Source organism: Carcharhinus amblyrhynchos, chromosome 16 (genome assembly GCF_965287045.1).
Source record: "Carcharhinus amblyrhynchos chromosome 16, sCarAmb.v2.hapA, whole genome shotgun sequence".
NCBI lineage: Eukaryota > Metazoa > Chordata > Chondrichthyes > Carcharhiniformes > Carcharhinidae > Carcharhinus > Carcharhinus amblyrhynchos.
The window spans coordinates 14,715,290-14,737,172 of record NC_137339.1 but is presented as its reverse complement, the minus strand read 5'-3'; the positions used below and the strand labels follow the sequence as shown (position 1 = coordinate 14,737,172).

The window sequence follows — 21,883 nt, the reverse complement described above, 5'->3', positions numbered from 1 at the left end:
TGCACAGGCAAATTAACATATTTACGCACTCACCTGGCCCGGTTACTTGCCTATCCTCCAATGTGCCCTGGTAAAGCTATAAATAGGCAAGGTTGGGATCTGACTTCAGTTTTTTTTAATCAATCTGAACTCCATTCCTAGCCTGGACTAGGGTTGGTAAAATCTCTCCCCTCCATGTCTAGCTGCCAACTGAGGCACTAGTGAAGGGAACCATATCCCAACAGGATCAAGAGGGGGAAATTCAAGGAAGCGGCAAAGGATTCCATTTTTTGTGCTCAAACTTATTTGAAAGGTAGAGAGATGGCACAGAATGTGGCACTTTTGTGTTATTAAAAAGCAGCTCCAGAAGTGTGTAACTTTGTGCTTTTACAGACGGTCGCCACCTTCAGTGGCCGTATTCCAACTTTGGGTCGCTACGCCTTTGTGATTCACTTCTATCAACCAGAGCACCCTACCTACCCTGCAGAGGTGCTGATCAATGGAGGACGGATTTGGCAAGGTAATGAGAGCAAATTACAGGTGCCAACTGTAATATCCAGATTGTGTATTTGATTTATATGGATTCTGTTCAATTTACATCGACTGAGAAGCTGTGTTGGATCAGATCAGACCATTTTATCAGATTATGTAACATCTAGTAAGACAGGTGGTAAATTGATTGGCATTTTAATGCTCTAATGTCTGGACTCGCAGCCAAGCATACATAATGAGGCTTGGCTGAGAGCCCAGAAATCCATCAGCCTGTTAAAACATGAATCCCAAGGAAAACATGGCTGACTGGCAGCTCTGGCTGTCATTGCAAGTTCAATGTTGACTTACACAAGATAAGAGGTTTCAAGTGCTTGCAGTTTCTGCTATTGATATTTGAAGGGTCTAGACTATTGACACGTGTTGGGCTGTAGTAAAAAGTTCTTTTTAAAGTGGAAATTAGTAAACAGTAGGAAAAAAGTAATCAACATTTTATTATTTTTTTTAATTACACACCCGGCACTCACTGAAGGGTTAATTAGTTCTATACATTGTATAGTGAATTTCATCAAAGTGCCGTAGTTTGGCATGAGGTCAAGAAGTGCCGTAAGTGTTGTTTGTTGGGAATTGGAGGTGTACCTTCACGTGGGACCATAGGATTGTTTGGGAGGCATACCTTGATGTGAGGTGTAAGGAGCCATAGAGGGTGTTGGGGAGTATACCTTGGCATGGGGGCATGAGGTGCCATGGTGGGGGGAGGGGGCAGGTAAACTCCACTGCACACAACCACCCACTTCCATTCTTGGGAATGCCTGCGGCCATCTCTGTACAACTTTTTCCCCATTCACGGCCTGCCTAATCCCAACCTCAGCAATGAAGATCCTGTCCTCATGGGCACTTTCTTCCAAGGTGGGCAGCTCGAGCTGGGAATTTTCCTGACTCTTGCTGCCAGACTCGAAGATGAAAATCCAGCCTATAGTTTCTGAAACATTGCATTACATTCCTTTTAAATTTAGCATCTCTTTGAATTAAGAACCAAAGTGGATATTAATGATGAAAAAGAATCCACGAAAATAAAATCGCAAGTTGGTTTAAAGCTGGCCCCAATTGGTGTCAGTACCAGTGGTGCCCAATGTTGGCATCGTAGGCATTTAGCAGCAGTCCCAACCTAAACGAATTGGTCTGCCATCTCCAGCCGTCATCGAGACTGGTTTAGAAAGTTTTCAAAAACACGTCAAACAGAATGTGAGACGGGAACTGTTTATCTGAAACTGTTGAAGTAAACTTGCGATTTGGAAGGTGAGTCTGTGTTTAATTTGATTTATTATTGTTACATGTATTGGAATACAGTGAAAAGTATTGTTGCGCGCTATACAGACAAAGCATACCGTTCATAGAGAAGGAAAGGAGAGGGTGCAAAATGTAATGTTACAGTCGTGGCTAGGATGTAGAGAAAGATCAACTCAGTGCGAGGTAGGTCCATTCAAAAGAAGGGAAGAAGCTGTTCTTGCTCCGGTTGGTATGTGTCCTCAGATTTTTTTGTATCTTTTTCCCGACGGAAGAAGGTGGAAGAGATTATGTCCAGGGTGCATGGGGTATTTGATTATGCTAGCTGCTTTCCCGAGGCAGCGGGAAGTGTAGACAGTGTCAATGGATGGGAGGCTGGTTTGTGTGGTGGATTGGGCTATATTCGGAACCCTTTGTAGTTCCTTGCAGTCTTGGGCAGAGCAGGAGCCCATACTAAGCTGTGATACAACCAGAAAGAATGCTTTCTATGCTGCATCTGTAGCTTACATTCAATGAAGCTTACCTTTCCTTAAATGTTGTTTCTGCACTGTAAGGGTTTTGGTCATAGGACCAGTCAGATACTCATGAGAATAATAAAAACAGATGCGGATGCTGGAAATCCGATTCAAAAACAGAAGGTTCTATGGAGAGCTAACGTTTCAAACCTGGATGACTTTGGACCACGTTGAGATTTTTTTTATTCATTCATGGGACATAAGCATTGTAGTTTGGCCAGGATTTATTGCCCATCCTTGGTTGCCCTTGAACTGAGTGGCTAGCTCAGCCATTTCAGAGGGCAGTTGAGAGTCAACCACTTTGCTTTGCTTTGGAGTCACGTGTAAACCAGACTAGGTAAGGACGACAGATTTCCTTCCCTAAAAGGACATTAGTGAACCAGATGGAATTTCCCAACAATTGACAATGGTTTCTTGGTCACCAGTAGACTTCTTAATTCCAGATTTTTATTCACTGAATTCAAATTCTACCATCCGCTGGATCTGCAGGATTCGAACCCGGATCCCCAGAACATTAGCTGAGTTTCTGGATTAATAATCTAGCAACCGTACTATTAGACAATCACCTCCCCTTGAGTTGAAATAGGACATAGCTTACACTGCCCATTATGTAGGAAATACAGTGCATTAGCTGGTCTGCAGCAACTTATTCCCAAACTAATGGTTATTGTTTAGTATATTTTCAGGGGATTTTCACAGAAACTTCGTTGCAGTGTCACTGTAAGCCTATTTATGACACTAATAAACAAACATTACACTTTTACACTTAATATTTGTATCCAGTTTAGTTTGAAGTGTGAAGTGGCAATCTTGTTTTCAAGTCTGTTGTCATATTTCTCAATTCACTTCCATTCTAGTGCCTATTTCCTTTCGCCCTATTGCACAATAGTCTTGTGGTTATGACAGTGGAGTAGTTTACCAAGGGGTTGAGAATTCAAATCACAGCATGGCAAGTTCAGAATGTGAATTCGGCAGTTCTGCAGGCTGACAACAAGAAAGTAGTCGTGGTGTGGAGATGCCACATCACGGATGACTTTGAATGCCACATCATAGTTAGAAGCATGAGCAGCGCAGGCTTGGAGGGCCGAAGGGCCTGTTTCCTGTGCTGTATTGTTCTTTGTCCTTTGTTTACGCTGGTGTTGGACTGGGGTAAACACAGTAAGAAGTCTCCCAACACCAGGTTAAAGTCCAACAGGTTTATTTGCTCGTAAACACCACTAGCTTTCAGGGTTTGCCCCTTCATCAGGTGAGTGGGAGTTCTGATCACAAACAAAGCATGTAAAGGCATACACAGTTTACAGAATACTGAAATCAGAACACATTCTGTATTCTGCAAACTGTGTGTGCCTTTATATGCTCTGTTTGTGATCAGAACTCCCACTCATCTGACGAAGGGGCAAACCCCGAAAGCTAGTGGTGTTTACGAGCAAATAAACCTGTTGGACTGTAACCTGGTGTTGTGAGACTTCTTACTAACAAGAAAGTAACCATGGAAGCTGTCATTTTGTCATGAAAATGCCCAGCAAAGGGAACATGCTACCTTGCTGTCCACATCATCTAACCTACATGTGGCTCTATTCCCCCGCTCTGTGGTTGACCCTTAAATGCAGTTGAGGAGGGGCATTAGAAGATGCCTTTGTGGTGTTGCCTATATCTCAGGATCAGATTAGAAGAAGGATCTAGCTTGTTCCTTGTACACGTGCCATTGCAAATTCAGCTAACTCTGGTTTAAAGGCTATGTTTTCTTCAAGCACATTTGTAACCTAACTGCCATCTTGTGTCTTTTTTTCATTTCCTTCCAGGTTACGTCAATGCTTCGTTCTGCCCCCACGGGTATGGCTGCCGTAGTTCTGTTCTTTCTGAAAACAAGATTGTCCTAGATGTAACTGACAACGACCTGTCTATTATCATTCGAGTGCCTGATGGTAAAACTCTGTGGTTGGTAAGTGATGACATGGCCACGCGATTAAAGATAAAACACGGGGAATTCTGGGTAGGAATTACAAACAGCCGGTTCTTGTAACATTGTCCTTTCCCAAATGACACAGGAAATGGCTCGAAGTGTTAAAACTGAATTCTTGCAAAGAACATTGTCCACTTGGCCAAGAGACTGAGAGTTCAAGTCTCACAGCTGTAGGCCTTTGCAGTTCGAACTCCTCTGGGACAGAGTTCATCCAGGATGTCTCTGAAGCAAGGAATCATTGACATCTGACCCCACTGCAATTGCATATCCCATTGGCTGATTTCTGCTGGTTGTTTAAATCCTTACAAAAGAAGGGCTAGAAATAAGTAGAACCCAAAGAACAAAACAAATGAGACCTGATTATCTGTAGGCCACAATTCTGGAGGTTATACTGGGATCGTGTCTGTTAGTGTCCCTTCCAGTGCGAGATTTGCGTGAGATTAGCAGGTATCGACATCTCTGGCAACTGCTGGCCTCATGCTGCTGGCAAAACTGGTGCCGGGGTTGCCATCCAGAGATTGCCCGTTTACCCAGCAGGGAACTGTCCGTGTGCCTTTCTCTCCCATTAAACCCCCACCCCCTTTGCCCCCAAACAGAGGGTCCTGTTTCTTGGGAGGTCTCAGCTGTTTTTCTGGCCCACTTGGAGGTCAGTATGTCTCATCTCACTCAACATCCTGGCTCTTGTCGAGTCTTGTACATGTGCCGTTACTGACTCCTGCTCTCACTTGTATCAATTCCTTGACATCTTGGAGTTGCAAAGGTTGAATGGAGTCTTGATCCGTGATGAGGCCCGGTCATGAACTCTAGATCCCAGTACTTCTAGGTTCTATCCACTTTCCGAGTAATTTCACTGGAGTTACGGTTACAGTCAGTCAGAGCGGCTAAAGAAATTCAGGCCCCGTGATAATGACTTGCTCCCAGTGCCTGAAATTCTTCCATTTTGCTGAGCAAAAACTAAAGAAGCCTCACATGGCTTCCCATTCGAATGTACGAATTAGGAACAGGAGCAGGCCATTCAGCCCCTCGACATTGCTTCACCATTTGATCAGATCATGACTGACCTGATTATGGCCTCCCCTTTCCTATCTACCTCCAATACCCTTTGACACACTTATCTAGCAAGAATCTGTCTAACTCCACCTCAGAAATATCCAGTGAGCCAGATTCCACTGCTCAGACCAATGTCCCTCTGGGAGAGGCAAATTCTCCTCGCCTCAGTCTTAAATGGACAACCCATTATTTTGAAATTAGTCTCCCACACGGGGAAACATCCTTTCAGGATCCACCCTGTCAAGAATCCTCAGGATCATATTTGTTTCAGTAAGATCACCTCTCATTCTCATAAACACTAATGAATACTGGGCCAACCTGTATCAAATTTTTCTCAAAAGACATCTCCTTCATCCTGGGGATCCGTCAAGAGACCCTCCTTTGCACTGCTGCGAATGATTATATTCTTTCTCAAAGGGGAGGCGACGGCCTAATGGTATTATCGCTAGCCTATTAATCCAGAAACTCAGCTAATGTTCTGGGGAACTCGGTTCGAATCCCGCCGTAGCAGATAGTGGAATTTGTATTCAATAAAAAAAAATTCGGAATGACTGATGACCATGAAACCTTTGTCGATTGTCAGGAAAACCCATCTGGTTCACTAATGTCCTTTAGGGAAGGACATCTATCATCCTTACCCGGTCTGGCCTACACACTGCAGAGCCTCAGTAATGTAGTTTGGCTCTCAAGCTACTAGGGATGGGTAATAAATGCAAGCCAGCCAGTGGTGCCCAGGCCCCATGAACAAATAAAAACAAAAATAAGCAGACCAAAATAGTACACAGTAGGCGATATGTGATCTTCTGAACACTCTGCACAACTGTGGCAAAGCATCCTTACTTTATGTTCTACTTCCCTTGCAATAAAAGATAACATTCCATTTACCTTCCTAATCCCTCGCTGTAATTCAGTTATTTAACCCAGTAATTGTTGAACTCACCGGATTCTTTTTCAATCTGTAAACCTTTGCCCTTTCCAGGACTACTTCTTGATAGTGCCAGAGGCCAGTTACAACTCAAACTACCTTGTCGAAGAGCCTTTGGACAAGTCTTATGATTTTATCAGCACCTGTGGAGGAAATAGTTTTTACATCAAGTAAGTTCTTGCTTCAAAAGTGGCTACGTATCGCAGAGACGCAGCACAAAAAAACCCTGAATGTCTTTCCATTTGCAACTCTGAGTCTTGCTGTGGTCCTTTATGTTGTCATTTTGATATAACCGGGTAAGAAATCTCAATAAGCTGGATGTCAATTGAGGCCTGCTTCACCTGGGCTGACTTGGTAGAAGTCTTATTTCTGAGTTAGAAGATGGGCCCAGGACTTGAGCCTGTGTTCAGGGCCAGTAGGCTAAGGTTTGAGATGAGAGAGAGAGGTATAAAAGGGTCCAGAGGGACAATTTTTTTCGCACACAGTGGGGTGAGTAACTGGAACAAGCTGCCAGAGGTAGTAGTAGAGGCGGGTACAATTTTGTCTTTTAAAAAGCATTTAGACAGTTACATGGGTAAGATGGGTCTCGGGGGATATGGGCCAAATGCAGGCAATTAGGAATAGTTTTAAAAAAAGGCAGCATGGACATGTTGGGCTCAAGGGCCTAATACCATGCTGTAAACCTCTAAGATTTACCGGGGGTTTTGTTTCTCCCACATTAAAACCAAATTAAGTTCCTCTCATTCTCTCATGAAACTTATCAAACAACCACAGATACATGATAGGCCTGTTAACCGCAGCACAGTGCTTAGCACTGCTGCCTCACAGCACCAGGAATCAATTCTGGCCTTGCTTCACTCTCTGTGCAGAGTCTGCGCATTCTCCCCATGTCTGTGTGGGTTTCCTCCGGGTGCTTCGGTTTCATTCCACAGTCCAAAGATGCTTGGGTTAGGTTGATTGGTCATTTAAAATTGCCATTTAGTGTTAGGGGGATTAGTAGGGTAAATCTGTGTTGTTGTGGGGATAGGGCCTGGCTAGGATTGTCGTCAGTGCAGGTGCGATGGGCCAAATGACCTCCTTCTGTACTGCATGGATTCTGTGACTCTACACTGTAGGCCATCACGGTTAGATAAAGTAGATGAATTTGTACCAATTAGCTGCTAGTGTAAGCGCTGTTGGCGGGAAGATTTTAATGTTCTGGGCACGTGTGATGCACTTTTTCTGAAACAACCTCAAACTTGCTGCCAAAAGTTCTGGTGGAAGCAGAGGCAGATTAATGACTTCAGAAGGAAATTGGATGGGCGCTTGAGGGAAGTAACTCACAGGGCTACGGAGATAGAGCAGGGGAATGGGACTGACTGAATTGCTTTACAGAGTCAATTTGGACTCTATAAGCCAAATGATCTCCTTACCTGCCGTAATGGCTACCTTTGGTGCTTGTCCTGAACTTGGGATCTTACTGTGGAAAAGGTGAGCGCCTGTGTCACAACAGCCACGGCACCTCCAGGCGAGTTCCCTGCATGTGAGACATGTTACCAAAATACATGATAAGATGTTGTATAAATGCGTGTCGATTGCTACCAAAAATTCCAGACTTCTCCTCTCGGCTCCATTCCCGGTTGCCCAGTGAGGCCAAAATAAACAAGCATCAGCTTTGTGCCTGAGCTGAACTTCAAACCTGAGATGTTGTCCATCACCAAAAACAGCTTCTCTCTCTGCAACATTGTCCGCTATTTTCCTCTATCTTATTCTTGCTACTCCATACTCGCTATCTTATCCTAAAGTCCAAGCTTGCAATATCCTCCTGCCTATATTCCATATTTAATTTGAGTTAAACCAGTGCATGAGGTGTTCAGAACTGACAGCTGAAACAACTGTTTCTACAATCTGAACACTTTGACAATTTTAGTGCAACTTTACACTTGTTAACATACGTTATTGTATTTATTATTAGGGAAAATGGAGGAAAATGTACCTTAATGTGTTTAAGTAACCTCCCAAACTCTGTGGTGTAAACATGTTGTCGAAACCCCTGCCCACCATGCCCTCTCTGTGTCTTATAAGGGGTGGCACAGCGGTTGGCACTGCTGCGTCACAGCGCCAGAGACCCAAGTTCAATTCTGGCCTTGGGTGACTGTGTGGAACTTTGCAAATTCTCCATGCGTTTGCGTGGATTTCCTCTGGGTGCTCCGGTTTCCCTCCCACAATCCAGAGATGTGTGGGTTAGGTGAATTGGCCGTGCTAAATTACCCCTTAACGCCAGGGGGATTAGCACAGTAAATGGGAATAGGGCCTGGGTGGGATTATTGCCGATATAGGCTCAATGGGCCAATTGACCTTCTTCTGTGCTGGAATGATTCTATGAAAAGGATGGAAGATTTCCTTTCTCTTACATACATTAGTGAAGCAGTTGCAGCAATCCAGGGGTTTCTTGGTGACCGTGACTGATGCCAGCTTTCTTTCCTCAGATTTATTTGATTAATCAAATCTAAATTCCCCATGGTAGGATTTGAACTCAACCTTCTGGAGTATTAGTTCAGACATCTGGATTCCTGGTCCAGTAACACAAACACTTCACTACTGGTCAGTGTCCTTCAACTGTAGGCAACATCATTAGTCATCTTGTCCCCCCATCGTCTGGATTTTCCTCTCTGAACCCCCTTGCTTTGAAATATCACCCTTTCATCCATCTCTGTTTTCTATCACTGTCCCTCTGGATCCTCCACTGCTCAATCCATCTCTCTCCTAAATTCTGGAATCACTCAGTTCATTGCATTCCTGTGTGAAACCCTGTAGGGAAGCTTTGTGTTCAAGCTGCTCCAGCTCAAGAAGTTAAGTAACGTTGGTGTTATATCCAAAACATGTCAGGCCTCTGGCCTACTAGCCCCGTGTTTTCCGCTGGCGGGACGTTGTTTGCGAGCAGCGGGATTCCCTGTTCCCACCGCTGTGAATGGGAATTCCTACTGACATAATCTCACTCCGGCAGGAAACCTGCAGGTTCTCTGCCGGCAGGACTGGAGAATCCCGCCAACGTGAACAGCCGGAGATTCCTGGCCGTCACTTGCTTCCCCTCAATCTGTTTGGAAATCCGTTGAAATTTGAGGCTTATTGAAAGATGGAATTTTGAGTTTGGTGCAGAGAGAGAAGCTGGCGTTTGTTACTCCTAACCGCGTTCAAACTGGCGAACTTCAGCTGAGAATGGTAGGAGTTTAGAGTTTGATTGTGTTTGTCTTCAATTCCTTGTAGCCCAAATACTGCCTCGAAATTCTGCAAAGACTCTGCAGTGTCGCTCTCCGCGTTCTACAACAACGGTGCCCTGCCCTGCATGTGCCATGAAGTGGGCGCTACAAGCACATCCTGTGACCCCTTTGGAGGACAGTGCAGATGTCGACCCAACGTGATAGGCCGCGACTGTTCCCGCTGTGCTACCGGCTACTACGGATTCCCTAACTGCCGACGTAAGGGCCACTTCTTTTCTTAATTCAGATTAAATGAGTGTGTGGGATATTCGGAACGGATAGCTGAAATCATGGTTTCTACCATTTTGACGCCTTGGCAACTTTAGTACAACTTCTCACTTGACCGTTTACATTGTCACGTTTATCATTAGGGGAAATGGGGGAAATACTACCTATCAAAGAGCCAGTATGGTGACAGTGGGCTGAATGGCCACTTTTGGGGTGGCACAGTGTTTAGCAGTGCTGTCTCACAATGCCAAGGATCTGGGTTTGATTCCCGGCTTGGGTCACTGTCTGTGCAGAATCTGCATGCTCTCCCCATTTCTGCATGGGTTTTCCTCTGGGTGCTCCAGTTTCCTCTCCCAGTCTGATAAACGTGCTGGTTAGGTGCATTGGCCAATCTAAATTCTCCCTCAGTGTACCCGAACAGGTGCCAGAGTGTGCCGACAAGGGGATTTTTCACAGTAACTTCATTGCAGTGTTATAGTAAGCCTACCTGTGACACTAATAAATAAACTTTAAACTTAAAAGCCTATGTGCTTTACAATTCAATGATGTGGATATGCCGGCGTTGGACTGGGCTATGTGTCGCACTATCTGTAACCCCCGTGACTTGCCTGGGTTTGCAAAACCTCACTTACTGTACTGTCTGGAGACAATACACATCTCTGTAACCTGTGATCAGTGCTCCTTCCACTCACATTGTCAGCCACTTTAGGACTTGAACAGCAGGTTAGGTGTAAAGATTCGCATTCTAATCAGTAATCTCTAAACTGTGCTTTATATGCTCTGTCTGAGGCCAGAACTCTCCATTCACCTGAAGAAGAGGGAATCCCCTCGAAAGCTAGTGAGTTTACTATCAAATAAATTGATTGGACTAAAACCTGGTGTTGTCAGACTTTTTACTGTCTTTACAATTCAATGCCAGTGTTGGTCCTATCCTCAACTGTCAAACAATTAGGTTTACTCTTGCTGTTGGAGCTTAACTATTGATAATTTGCTTTCCTCTATTGCTAAGTGTTTCATGACAAGAGGGGACCTTTAACAGCGGTGGAGGCAAAAGATGACCTTTAAGTAACTGGAGGGTGAATGTAAGATTTGGTATAAAACTGAATGTGACAATCTCTCTACTTAGAATCTTAGCAAATGGATCAAACATCCCAATTCTTTTTCTTGTTGTTTTTCCAGCGTGTAACTGCGGCAGGCGTTTGTGTGAAGAGGTCACGGGTCACTGCATATGTCCCCCACGAACCATTCTACCCGAGTGCATTGTCTGTGAGCCACAGACCTTTGGCTGCCACCCACTGGTTGGATGTGAGCAGTGCAACTGCTCACACTCAGGAATTCAGGACAGGAGCAAACCTGGATGTAACCGCGAGAGTGGGCAATGCAGGTGAGGTGGTTGTTTGAGAGCCTGTCGCAGCAGTTCCCCGCTGATACGATTGATACAATATTCCACAACACCTCGCAGCAGCAGGGACACAGCAGCTTGGAGCCAAATCTCTGGGTAACTTCATTATCCGTGATGTGGAGATGGACTGGGACTGGGGTGGGCACAGTAAGTAATCTCACAACACCAAAACCTGGTGTTGTGAGACTTCTTACTGTAACTTCATTATTGTCGTGGCTTTGTCTACAAGACCCGACTAATCTACTCTTGTTGATCAGATGTTATCACTTCAATCATGGTATAATGCTATCTGGCATCAAGGTATGTGAGAAGGAGTCTGAGTACAGGAGGAACATCCCAGACAAGTTTTGTTATAAACTGTATGCTACCTGGGGCAGACACACAAGCCTCTCTGTTGCCTGTACATTTTAAATTTAGTTTCATTATTTAAGGTGATGACAGGTCATTCTCTCATATTCCTAGGAGTCGGGGTTTGAGGGTAGGCAAAGATATCCTAATAACATCAGACTGTGCAAGTTCAACTCTGCATTTTTAAGGAGCCTTTTTTACTGGTGTCAGCTGGATGTCTGTAGTGCTGCTTCACAAAGCGTACATTTTTTTATTCATTCAAGGGAAATGGGTGTCACTGGTTAGGTCAGCATTGTTGCCCATCCCTGTTTGCCCTCAAAGGTGGTAGCGAGCTGCCTTCTTGAGCTGTGGCAATTCACATGATGTCAGTTTGCCCATACCGCCATGAGGGAGGGATGTGCAGGATTTTGACTCAGTGGCGGTGAAGGAGTGGCGATGTATTTCCAAACCAGGATGGGGAGTTGCTTGAAGGGGAACGTCCAGTTGGTGGTGTCCCCATGTATCTACTGCCCTTGTCCTTCTAATCGGCAGTGGTTTGGAAGGAGTTGCATCAGGAAAGTTACTGAGTTTCTGCAGTGCATCTTGTGGATGGTACACACTGCTGCCACTGTGTGTTGGTGGTGAAGGGACTAAATGTTTGTGAACATGGTGCTTTGACCTGGTTGGTATGGAGTTTCTTGAGCAGTGTTGGAGCTGCACCCATCAAGGCAAGTGGAGAGTATTCCATCAAACTCTTGATAGTAGGTGGTGGACAGGCTTCAGGGAGTCAGGAGTTACTCTCGCCAGTATTCCTAGTCTTTGACCTGTTCTTGTAGCCATACCGACCACAACCTCAGTTTTCATTTGCCTGATTCTGGTCACCATATATCTGGCTGTTAACTAGCGATCGGATTTGGTAAATCCGGTAAGTTTAAACTGGGGACTCCAGTGGCTGTGTGAGGCCCAAGTATCCAGAGCTTTGAATGCAGATGCCTCACAGTCCTTTAATATTGTTGTAAGAAAGAAAAGTGTTCAGGGTTAACGTAGAGGCAGCATACAGTTTCTGTTCTGCTTTGGAGTAGATCTTTTTATGTTCCCGCACAGTTTTTTGTGTCTGGTTTCAGGGAGATAGCATCGAGCCATGGAAATTATAAAGTCGAAACAAAAGTTTTGAAACTCCTTTTACCCATATCTGGGCCTCAGATTGTGGCTGATAGTCAGTGAAGCAGCAGTCAGTTTGTGTAGTTCATTTGCACAGGTAGAAATTGCCAGAAACGCACGGAAGCTCCATCAGCCTCTAAGCAGGGAATAAAGACACCCTGGGAAAGTTTTCCTGCCCCATCCACCATAGGAATCGTTGCGGGCTGGGGGGGGCGAGCTGGGAGGTGGTACCATGCGAAGCTTCACCAGTGAATTTCAGTGTGCGGATTTTTATTGTTGCTACTTGGGCACCAGATGGGGCCCTATCCAGACAGAGCGCTGCCAGAAGGGAAGTCAGATTGTGGCGATTGCATGATCTTAACAAATCCCAAAAATCTTTAACACTGTTCAAAATATAAAGGGTGGGACACTCTGAAAAAAATTTTCAGTGCTAGATTTGCATGAAAACTGGAGTAAATCATGCTGTTTTTTTTCAGTGGGATTTTCAAACTGAATCTCCCGCACTCTGTGCGCTGCAGAGTGCGCTAGCGTTATAAAGATGTGTGCCCCCCCCCCCCCCCAACTTCCCCATCACTGGCCTCCCTCCCTCTATCACCAAGCCCAAGTGTAGAGTGGCAGCAGGGTCCCCAATCCGATGACCACCCCCACGCCCCCCTACCGATTGTTTACTCCTACCCCAACCCCCCCACCCCGAGGCCCTGCCTTGGCACTGCCTGATGCTTGGTGGGCAGTGCCAAGCTTCCTTCTTGCGCATTGCCACTTTGCTCCAGGATGCCGGGCCCAAAGACTTCAGTCCCGCACCCGCTAACGATAGGCAAATTCTACTTTAAATAATTGATACGGCTCCGGGCTGGAGCTTTCGGTGCCGGAAGTCCAGTGGACAGAGACTTGGTGCCCAGCGGGCAGCCTGCTAAAGGGCCTCCGCTTGAGTCTCCCGACTCCCATAGAGTCAAAAAGTCGATGACAATGTGGCAAATAGATGACAACGGGATGCAAAGTTTTATAGTCAGGAAGGACATGCAGATGGAAAGTTTTTAGCAGATTACAGATTCCCACTATTTGCAGCTTTTAAAATGAAAATTTAATTTGCCAGCGAGTGTTTTATCTGCAGGAGTGAGTGCTATTGCTATGCTTTTGCTGTGCTATGATCATGTCTCAATTTAAGCCAATATTATCTGCGTGTAGACGGTGTAATGTCGCTGGACAAATTGCCAGGACAGAATAATATTTAGACACCAGTCTGCCAAAGCATTGACAGGCGATATATTTCCATTAATCAAAATCGTTATTTCCATCATCTTGCAGGAATTCGGTGATGACAGAAAGCTCTCTCTACATGTTTCTGGATAACTGTCTGTTCCAATTCAATCATCTGCTCTTTTTATTGTATTCATGCAATGCTTTATCTTTTGAAATCATTGCTTGGCAACAAGTGTTAGCGAGCATCAGGGAAGCGCTCCTCCAGTCTCTCTGCCTGTTAGGGATTTCACTCAGATAAGGCAGGGTGTTTAATTGGATCGTTTTTCTCTTTAAAAATCATAAAGCTACTCATTTGGAAACCTCTTTGGTATTTTGCTGCCAATTCACGTACACAAAACTTCCAATTTTGTTTGCAATGCTGCAAAGGAACAGAAAAAATTCACCTCCCCCACCTGAAAATAACCCTGCTGTCAGTTACCCCTCCCAGTGGTTGGCACTGCTGCCTCACAGCGCGAGGACCCGGGTTCAATTCACGGCTTGGGTCTCTGTCTGTGCTGAGTCTGCACATTCTCCCCGTGTCTGCTTGGGTTTCCTCTGGGTGCTCCGGTTTCCTCCCACAGTCCAAAAGACGTGCTGGTTAGGTGCATGAGCCATGCTAAATTCTCCCTCAGGCGCCAGAGTGTGGCCACTAGGGAATTTTGACGGTAACTTCATTGCAATGTTAATGTAAGCTCACTTGTGACTAATAAATAAACCTTACCAGAGGTAAATGACTAATCTCAGTTAATGGAAGATGCTTCTTTTCTTCCTGTGTTAAAATTTGGAGAGTATATTATGTTTTAAAGAGACTTTTAATACATTGATCCCTGATCCCCAACAGAATAATGCTTAAAGGAAGCTCTTATATTGTTTTATAATTATTGTTAGTTTTTATTTTAAAATCATTCATGGCATTTGGATGCTGCTGGCAGGGCCTCATTTACGGTGGCCCAGTGGTTAGCACTGCTGCCTCACAGTGCCAGGGACCTGGGTTCGATTCCCACTTGGGTCACTGTCTATGTGGAGCTTGTACATTCTCCCCCTGTCTGTGTGGGTTTCTCCCACAGTCCAAAAGACGTGCTGGTTAGGTGCATTGGCCATGAGTAATTCTCCCTCAGTGTACCCGAACAGGTCCCGGAGTGTGGCCGCTAGGGGATTTTCACAGTAACTTCATTGCTATGTTAATGTAAACCTACTTGTGACACAAATAAATAAACTTTTTAAACATTTATTATCCATCCTCAATTGTCCTCAACAAGGCAGTAGTGAGGCACCTTACTGAATCCGGAGGGTGGCTCACTGGGTCACGTCAGAGAGCAGTAAAGAGTCAGACACACTGTTGTGGGTCAGGAATTACAAACAAGCCAGACCATGTGGGTTGTTTGTTTTCCTAAGTAGAATTGTACAATGCAGAGGGAGACTATTTGGCCCATCAAGTCTGCACTGACCACAATCCCACCCAGACATTTACCCTAGCTATTCCCCCTGGTACTAAGGGACAATTTAGCATGGCCAGTCTACCAACCCTGCACATCTTTGGACAGTGGGAGGAAACCGGAGCACCCGGAGGAAACCCACGCAGACACGGGGAGAATGTACAAACTGCACACAAACAGTGACCCAAGCCGGGAATTGAACCTGGGTCCCTGGCGCTGTGAGGCAGCAGTGCTAACCGCTGTGCCACTGTGATGCCTATCAGTGAATCATTTGAGTTAATAGGACAGTCTAATAGTCCCATAATCATTGCTACAGATGGGTCACTGCCTATATGGAGCTTGTAAATTTATTTATTTTCTAGATTTATTTATTTAATTGAACTTAAATTGCATAGGAGTGGAGCTTTGGTTCATTCATCCAGGTGTCTGGCTTACTAGTCCAGTAACATAACCACAGTGCTACAGCATCCCAGCTTGGGCTCCAATTCTCTGGACTCTTGGACCACATCTCTGTCACTCGCTCCTTTTGAGTGGAGCTCTGAACAAGGGTGCAGGATTCACTCAGTTATTTGAAGTTTGAAGCTTTAAACCTTGGGTAAGAACACTGCGATGGGCCAAATCTTCTCCTTGTTAACACCGAACCCAATTCTTTGTTTAGATGCAAGCCCAATGTAACTGGACGCCGGTGTGATCGCTGTGCCCCTGGATTCTACCACTACCCCGACTGTATGCCCTGTGACTGCAATGGGGCTGGAACCGAAGCCAGCATCTGTGACTCCATCACTGGGCAATGTCACTGCAAGGTCAGTTCGATCAAAGCCGAGCAACTCCAGGCGAACGCACGACTTTACAACAGATCATCAGAAATGCAAAGCAGCCGTTTTAAAATCTTGATCAGGTTAATTATGGCGTACTTTCAAACACCTTTTAGACCTGCTTTATGGAGAATGTTAATGAACTAACGGCCTATTTTCTGAAGTAAGATAGAAAGGCATCAAATATATAAATTAAAATCTGCTGATTAGATTTCCACACAGATTGTACACACACTAAATAGACACTGGCTGGAATGTTAAGGCTGTTCATTCCAGCAGGATTTTCCCACCCCGCTGCAGCGAACAGCCCCCAAATTCTCTGATTTTGCTGCGGCGGGAGCATGGCAGTAATGGCTGTTAAGATTGTGTCCATTCTATTAACGTGGCTGGAGTTAGCATTGGCCTTTTCTACTGATTTTCTTCAGGTTGCAACATAGAAAATAGGAACAGGAGTCGGCCATCCGGCCCTTCGTGTTTCTTCAGAAGGAACTCTTCAAAAGCAGGAAATAAAAATATAACAAAACTTACTCCAACTTATAAATCAAAGAAAGGGTTTAATAAAGAAACTTCATTATTCCAAACTTGGGGCCTCACTCTGGGCCAATCCAAGTTCCCTACAATTCCCAACAGGTTCTTATTTATAGTCAGTCAGGTGACTGTCACATCGTTCTGTAATTGGTTCCATGGTTTACTGGGTCAGCTGACCCTTACAGCTTGTTACCATTGGTCACATTACATCCAATACAAAGTTGTCACTGGTTACATTCTAACACTTTGAGCCTGTTCGGCCATTCATTTTGATCTTAGCCGACCATCAAATTCAATATCTGGATGCGACCTGATTGTGGTAGCTTTTCGAACTGAGCACTCTCCAGAGAAAAATTTCAATGGGCAAGCACTCTTATCAAATTTGAACACACAGGTTACCTCAGCTCCTCACCGTTGGAAATCCAAGTAGACTTTGATCTTGACTTGCTGGCCTCGCCAGCCCAAGTTCCCCTCACACAATCTGAGGACAGGAATTATTGAATATACACTGTATCAAACAGTCAGTGGGTCTGACAGCCTCGTTGGGGAAAAGCTGACAGTTTGGGGGATTCTAAGCCATCAGCAGAGGTACGTCCATTGACTAATTTTGCTTCAGCATGAGTTAACCATCTATAAATGGGCGGCACGGTAGCACAGTGGTTAGCACTGCTGCTTCACAGCTCCAGGGTCCTGGGTTCGATTCCCGGCTCGGGTCACTGTCTGTGTGGAGTTTGCACATTCTCCTCGTGTCTGCGTGGGTTTCCTCCGGGTACTCCGGTTTCCTCCCACAGCCCAAAGATGTGCGGGTTAGGTTGATTGGCCATGCTAAGAAATTGCCCCTTAGTGTCCAGGGATGTGTAGGTTAGAGGGATTAGTGGGTATAATATGTTGTGACCTGGGGGTAGGGCCTGGGTGGGATTATGTTCGGTGCAGACTCGATGGGCCGAAAGGCCTCTTTCTACACCGTAGAGTTCTATGATAAATTGCCAAATTTGCAAGTTTCAGCAGGCTAGATTCCCTAGAGTTTGCAATTACTGCTGACTATCCAAATAAAAATATATCACAAAGCGGAGGCTTGCAGCAAGGGGAATCATTTGTTTGACTGAGGATACCAATGCGATGTTTGGTCTTGAGTTTTGCTTTAAATTGATAATGTCATTTCATTTAATTTCGTGAAGAGATGATTTTTCAGTTTCTGTCTGTACACATCAGAGAATCCCGACAGTGTGGGAGGCCATTCGATTCATCGGGTCTACATTGACAACAATCCCACCCGGACCCTTATCCCCGTAATCCCACGCATTAACCCCGACAAAAGGGGTAATTTAGCATGGCCAATCAACCTAACCTGGACATCTTTGGCGTGTGAGAGGAAACCGGAGCACCCGGAGGAAACATGGGGAGAAGATACAAACTCCACACACAGTCCACCCCAGACCGGAGTCGAACCCGGGTCCCTGGCGCTCTGAGGCAGCAGTGCTGACTATTGTGCCACTGTGCCGCCCCAATAGTTGAATTAAAAACCACGTGTTGTTGTGAATATGGAAAACAACAACAGTGGGTAAGAAAAGACATCACCAGGCCTGGTTCATCCAGAATATCCCATAAAACAGCAATGGATTTAGCACAATATATAATCTCCCCACCCACCCTCTAAAACTTCATGTAGGAGAGGTGAGAAAGCAGATCTAAACCCCAGGCCAATTGGGAATAAAATCAGAAAGTCACTCAATGTTGGCAGGCTTGTGGTGCAATGGGAGCGCGCCTGGCTATAGATCAGAAGGTTGTATGTTCAAATCGCATCAGTTTCACAGAGTTTTTCTGGGGCGACACAGTGGCAAAGTAGTTAGCACTGCTGCCTCACAGAGCCAGGGACCTGGGTTCGATTCCCGGCTGCTACGGATTCAAAGTTTATTTATTAGTCACAAGAAAGGCTTACGTTAACACTGTAATGAAGTTACTGTGAAATTCCCCGAGATGAAGGATTTGGAGCAGGCAAGGGATGGACAATGGAAATCACCTCAAGCGGGAATTTCCAGTCTGTGCAGAGTTTGCACTTTCTCCCCGTGTCTGCGTGGGTTTCCTCCGAGTGCTCTTAATTTCCCCCCACAGTCCAAAGATGTGTTGGTTAGGTGGATTGGCCACGCTAAATTTCCCCTTAGTGTCAGGGGGACTAGCTAGGGTAAATGAGTGGAGTTGTGGGGATAGGGGCTGGGTGGGATTGCGGTCGGCGCAGAATCGATGGGCCAAATGGCCTCCTTCTGCACTGTAGGATTCTATGACTCCTTTAAGTGATCAGGGCAATCTTGCCTGATTAATGTCACAGGTCTGACTATCTAAGTTATAGGATGGAGTGGGCACTTTTGTATCTTTTATCTTTTGCTGAATTTCTGCATTCAGGAAAACGTGGAAGGCCCACAATGCAACAGCTGCCGCCTGGGAACGTTCTACTTGGACCCAGCCAATCCGAAAGGTTGTACCAGCTGCTTCTGCTTTGGAGCTACCGATCGCTGCCAGATCTCCGAGAAGAGAAGGACTGCGGTGAGTTGTACCTTGCCAGCGCAGTGTCAAATTCTCCTCAGAAAGCTCCACTGTTGACAGCGCTGCCCGGCTGAGCTTGTGTTTGAGAGTTTAGCCCCTTCGCGTTGACATGTCACGATAAAAGAAAATGGAAAAATTACAGAAATTAAATATAAAAATCAGATTTTGGACACTGGCTTTCACCAGAAAAGGTGTGGATAGCTTTTCCGATGCTTGTTACTGCAGCTCGGCCTAAAGACCCAAACTCTGGCGTTGGGCACACCCTCTCCCTATCACCGGAATTCTACCGCCCCGCCTGCCACAGATTCAAAGTTTATTTATTAGTCACAAGTAAGGCTTACATTAACACTGCAATGAAGTTACTGTGAAATTCCCCAAGATGAAGGATTTGGAGCAGGCGAGGGATGGACAACGGAAATCACCATTGACCTCAAGCAGGAATTTCCAGTCTCGCTCGAGCAGGGCTGGAAAATCCTGCCCAATATCTTTAACTTGCGAACCCTGACTGTCTCATTTTATTCATTTGAGTGTTAAAGTTGGCCCATTGTACCTCTGTCTGCTCTTTGGAAGAGTTAACTCATTGATCCCATTTCCCTGTTCCTTCCTGATAGCCGTGTATTTCTTTTTCCCCTTCAAATATTTATCCAGCTCTTCGAGTTGCAGAGGTCTACAGCGCAGCAAAAGGCCCTTTGGCCCATCTTGTTTGATTTGGTACTGTTGAAGTTTCTTTCACCAGCCTTTCAGGATCAAGATCGATAAATCTCACCAAAATAATAAGAAAAGGTTTCCTCATTTAGCTTCTGGTTCTTTGGCCCCTCACCTTTAAATCTGTGCCCCCTGGTTACTAACCTTTCTGCCACTGAGTGAGATTGAAGCTTCCTTTGGGTTGCTGTCTCTATCAGGGAAGGATGTTGCTTGTTTTTGTGGTATGAAGTTTATGAATCGTTGGAGGCCAGCCTGGTCCAGACTGAAAAACAGGTGCGCTGTACAAGTTTGTATCGGTGGAAGTCACTGGGTTTCTTCACCACAAAATCTTGAGGCAGTTCTGCAGTGTAAATGTCCGATTTCAGAACGGGAGCGTAGCCGGAATTCTCCCACTGTTCATGCCAGCGGGATTCTCTGGTCCCGCAGGCAGCACAACCCCACCCGTGGGTTTCCCACTGGAATGGGGCGACGTCAGTGGGAATTCCCATTGGAAGTGGCAGGACCAGAGAACTCCGCCGTTAGTAAGCACCGAACCACCTCCCGCTGGCAGGAACACTCGGCTGGGAGGCCGGAGAATCTTGCCCCGTGTCTCTGAGCAACAGTTTTGAACAACCTTTCATCCTGTGCCGTTTTCAATTTCAGTTTGTTCACATGAATGGCTGGACGTTGGTGGGTGGAGATCGTCAAGAATTACCAGTCACCCTCAACGCTGAGGAGCAAGAGGTTGAAGTTGACCTTCGTAACGTGGCCGATATCTACCAGGACCTGTACTGGCAGGCACCGTCTCCCTATCTTGGAGACCAGGTACATCAAGGCAGATTCACACCAACGAGCAGTAATGCCCCCGTTACTGTCCACACACCACAGAATGTTTCCCCGATTGGTAAAACCACCCGGTTGTGGATTTGAAGGCAGAATAGTTCACACAAAGGCTGGGCAAAGTTTGTGTTCCGTTCAAGTCCTTCCTTATGTGACAATGTTGCTGAAGAGTTGATTGCTTGAATGCTGGTCTGTACCAGCAGCCTTGAAAATGCAGTGGTCACGTGGTTGCATAGTTTTACCAGAAGTTCTCAGCCAATGCTGCCAATAGAACCAAGAGGCCATTCAGCCCATCAACTCTGCACCGAGTTTCCGAAATAGCATCTTATCCAGGCCCAACCTCCCCATCTTATCCCCGTAACTCCATGCATTTATTGCCCTTAGTGTTCAAAGATATTTCTAATGTAGCATGGCCAATCCACCTAACCTGCACACCTTTGGAGGAAACTACTGGAGCATCTGAAGGAAACCTATACAGGGAGAATATACAAACTCCGCACATAGTCACCCCAGATCAGAATTGAACCTGGGCGCCCAAGGCAGCAGTGCTAATCACTGTGTCATCTGAAACCAGGGCCCATAAATTCAGGGAACACGGAGGCTGGCCCCAAGGCCGAATAAATGCAAAGGCCACTCAAGATTGGTCCCATTGTGTCATCAGGGACGACTGGCTTTCTTGGTGTGCCAGTCCTGCCTCAAGTACTCTGGTCGTGAAGGAGGCACAGTAAGTCTCACAACACCAGGTTAAAGTCCAACAGGTTTATTTGGTAATAAACACCACTAGCTTTCAGAACGCTGTTCCTTCAAGAGGTGAGTGGAGAATTCCACATCATGAAGGAGGCACTAGCCAGAAAACAAGGACACTGCCACCAAGCTATTGAGAGTCCTGCAATGTGGTGGAGATTGGGAGGGGTGAGTGATGGCCAAAAGTAGCCTTATTTCAGGATAATGTGGCTTGAAAGAGAAGGTGGTGATGTTTCTACGCATCTCCAGCCTTTGTCCTTCTAGGTAGTAGAGGTCACAGGTATGGAAGACGCTGTCAAAGGAGCCTTGTTGCTCTAAGCTTGGGATAACTAGCTGCAATGTATACATTGCACACTTGTGTGGTCGGTCACAATCATATGTTGGAAAGAGCCCAGAAATGGGCATGATGCCCTGTATTAGAACAGGAAATTAGCTCAGTTTCTGAAATGCACCTAGACCACTGGGGATCCCCCAGCCAATAGTATTTTCCT

General features: G+C 45.6%; 1 protein-coding gene across 3 annotated transcripts in view; it reads left to right on the top strand.

Moving 5' to 3' along the window:
• lama5 (laminin, alpha 5) overlaps window positions 1-21,883 on the top strand; it is a 283,499-nt gene that overhangs the window by 182,266 nt on the left and 79,350 nt on the right. For all 3 annotated transcript variants that reach the window (XM_080204748.1, XM_080204749.1, XM_080204747.1), the window contains exons 31-38: window positions 373-499; window positions 4,073-4,212; window positions 6,263-6,378; window positions 9,455-9,666; window positions 10,855-11,059; window positions 15,899-16,043; window positions 18,984-19,124; window positions 20,472-20,633. In XM_080204748.1, coding sequence (XP_080060874.1) covers window positions 373-499; window positions 4,073-4,212; window positions 6,263-6,378; window positions 9,455-9,666; window positions 10,855-11,059; window positions 15,899-16,043; window positions 18,984-19,124; window positions 20,472-20,633 — 1,248 coding nt within the window. The remainder of the gene's footprint in view (window positions 1-372; window positions 500-4,072; window positions 4,213-6,262; window positions 6,379-9,454; window positions 9,667-10,854; window positions 11,060-15,898; window positions 16,044-18,983; window positions 19,125-20,471; window positions 20,634-21,883) is intronic.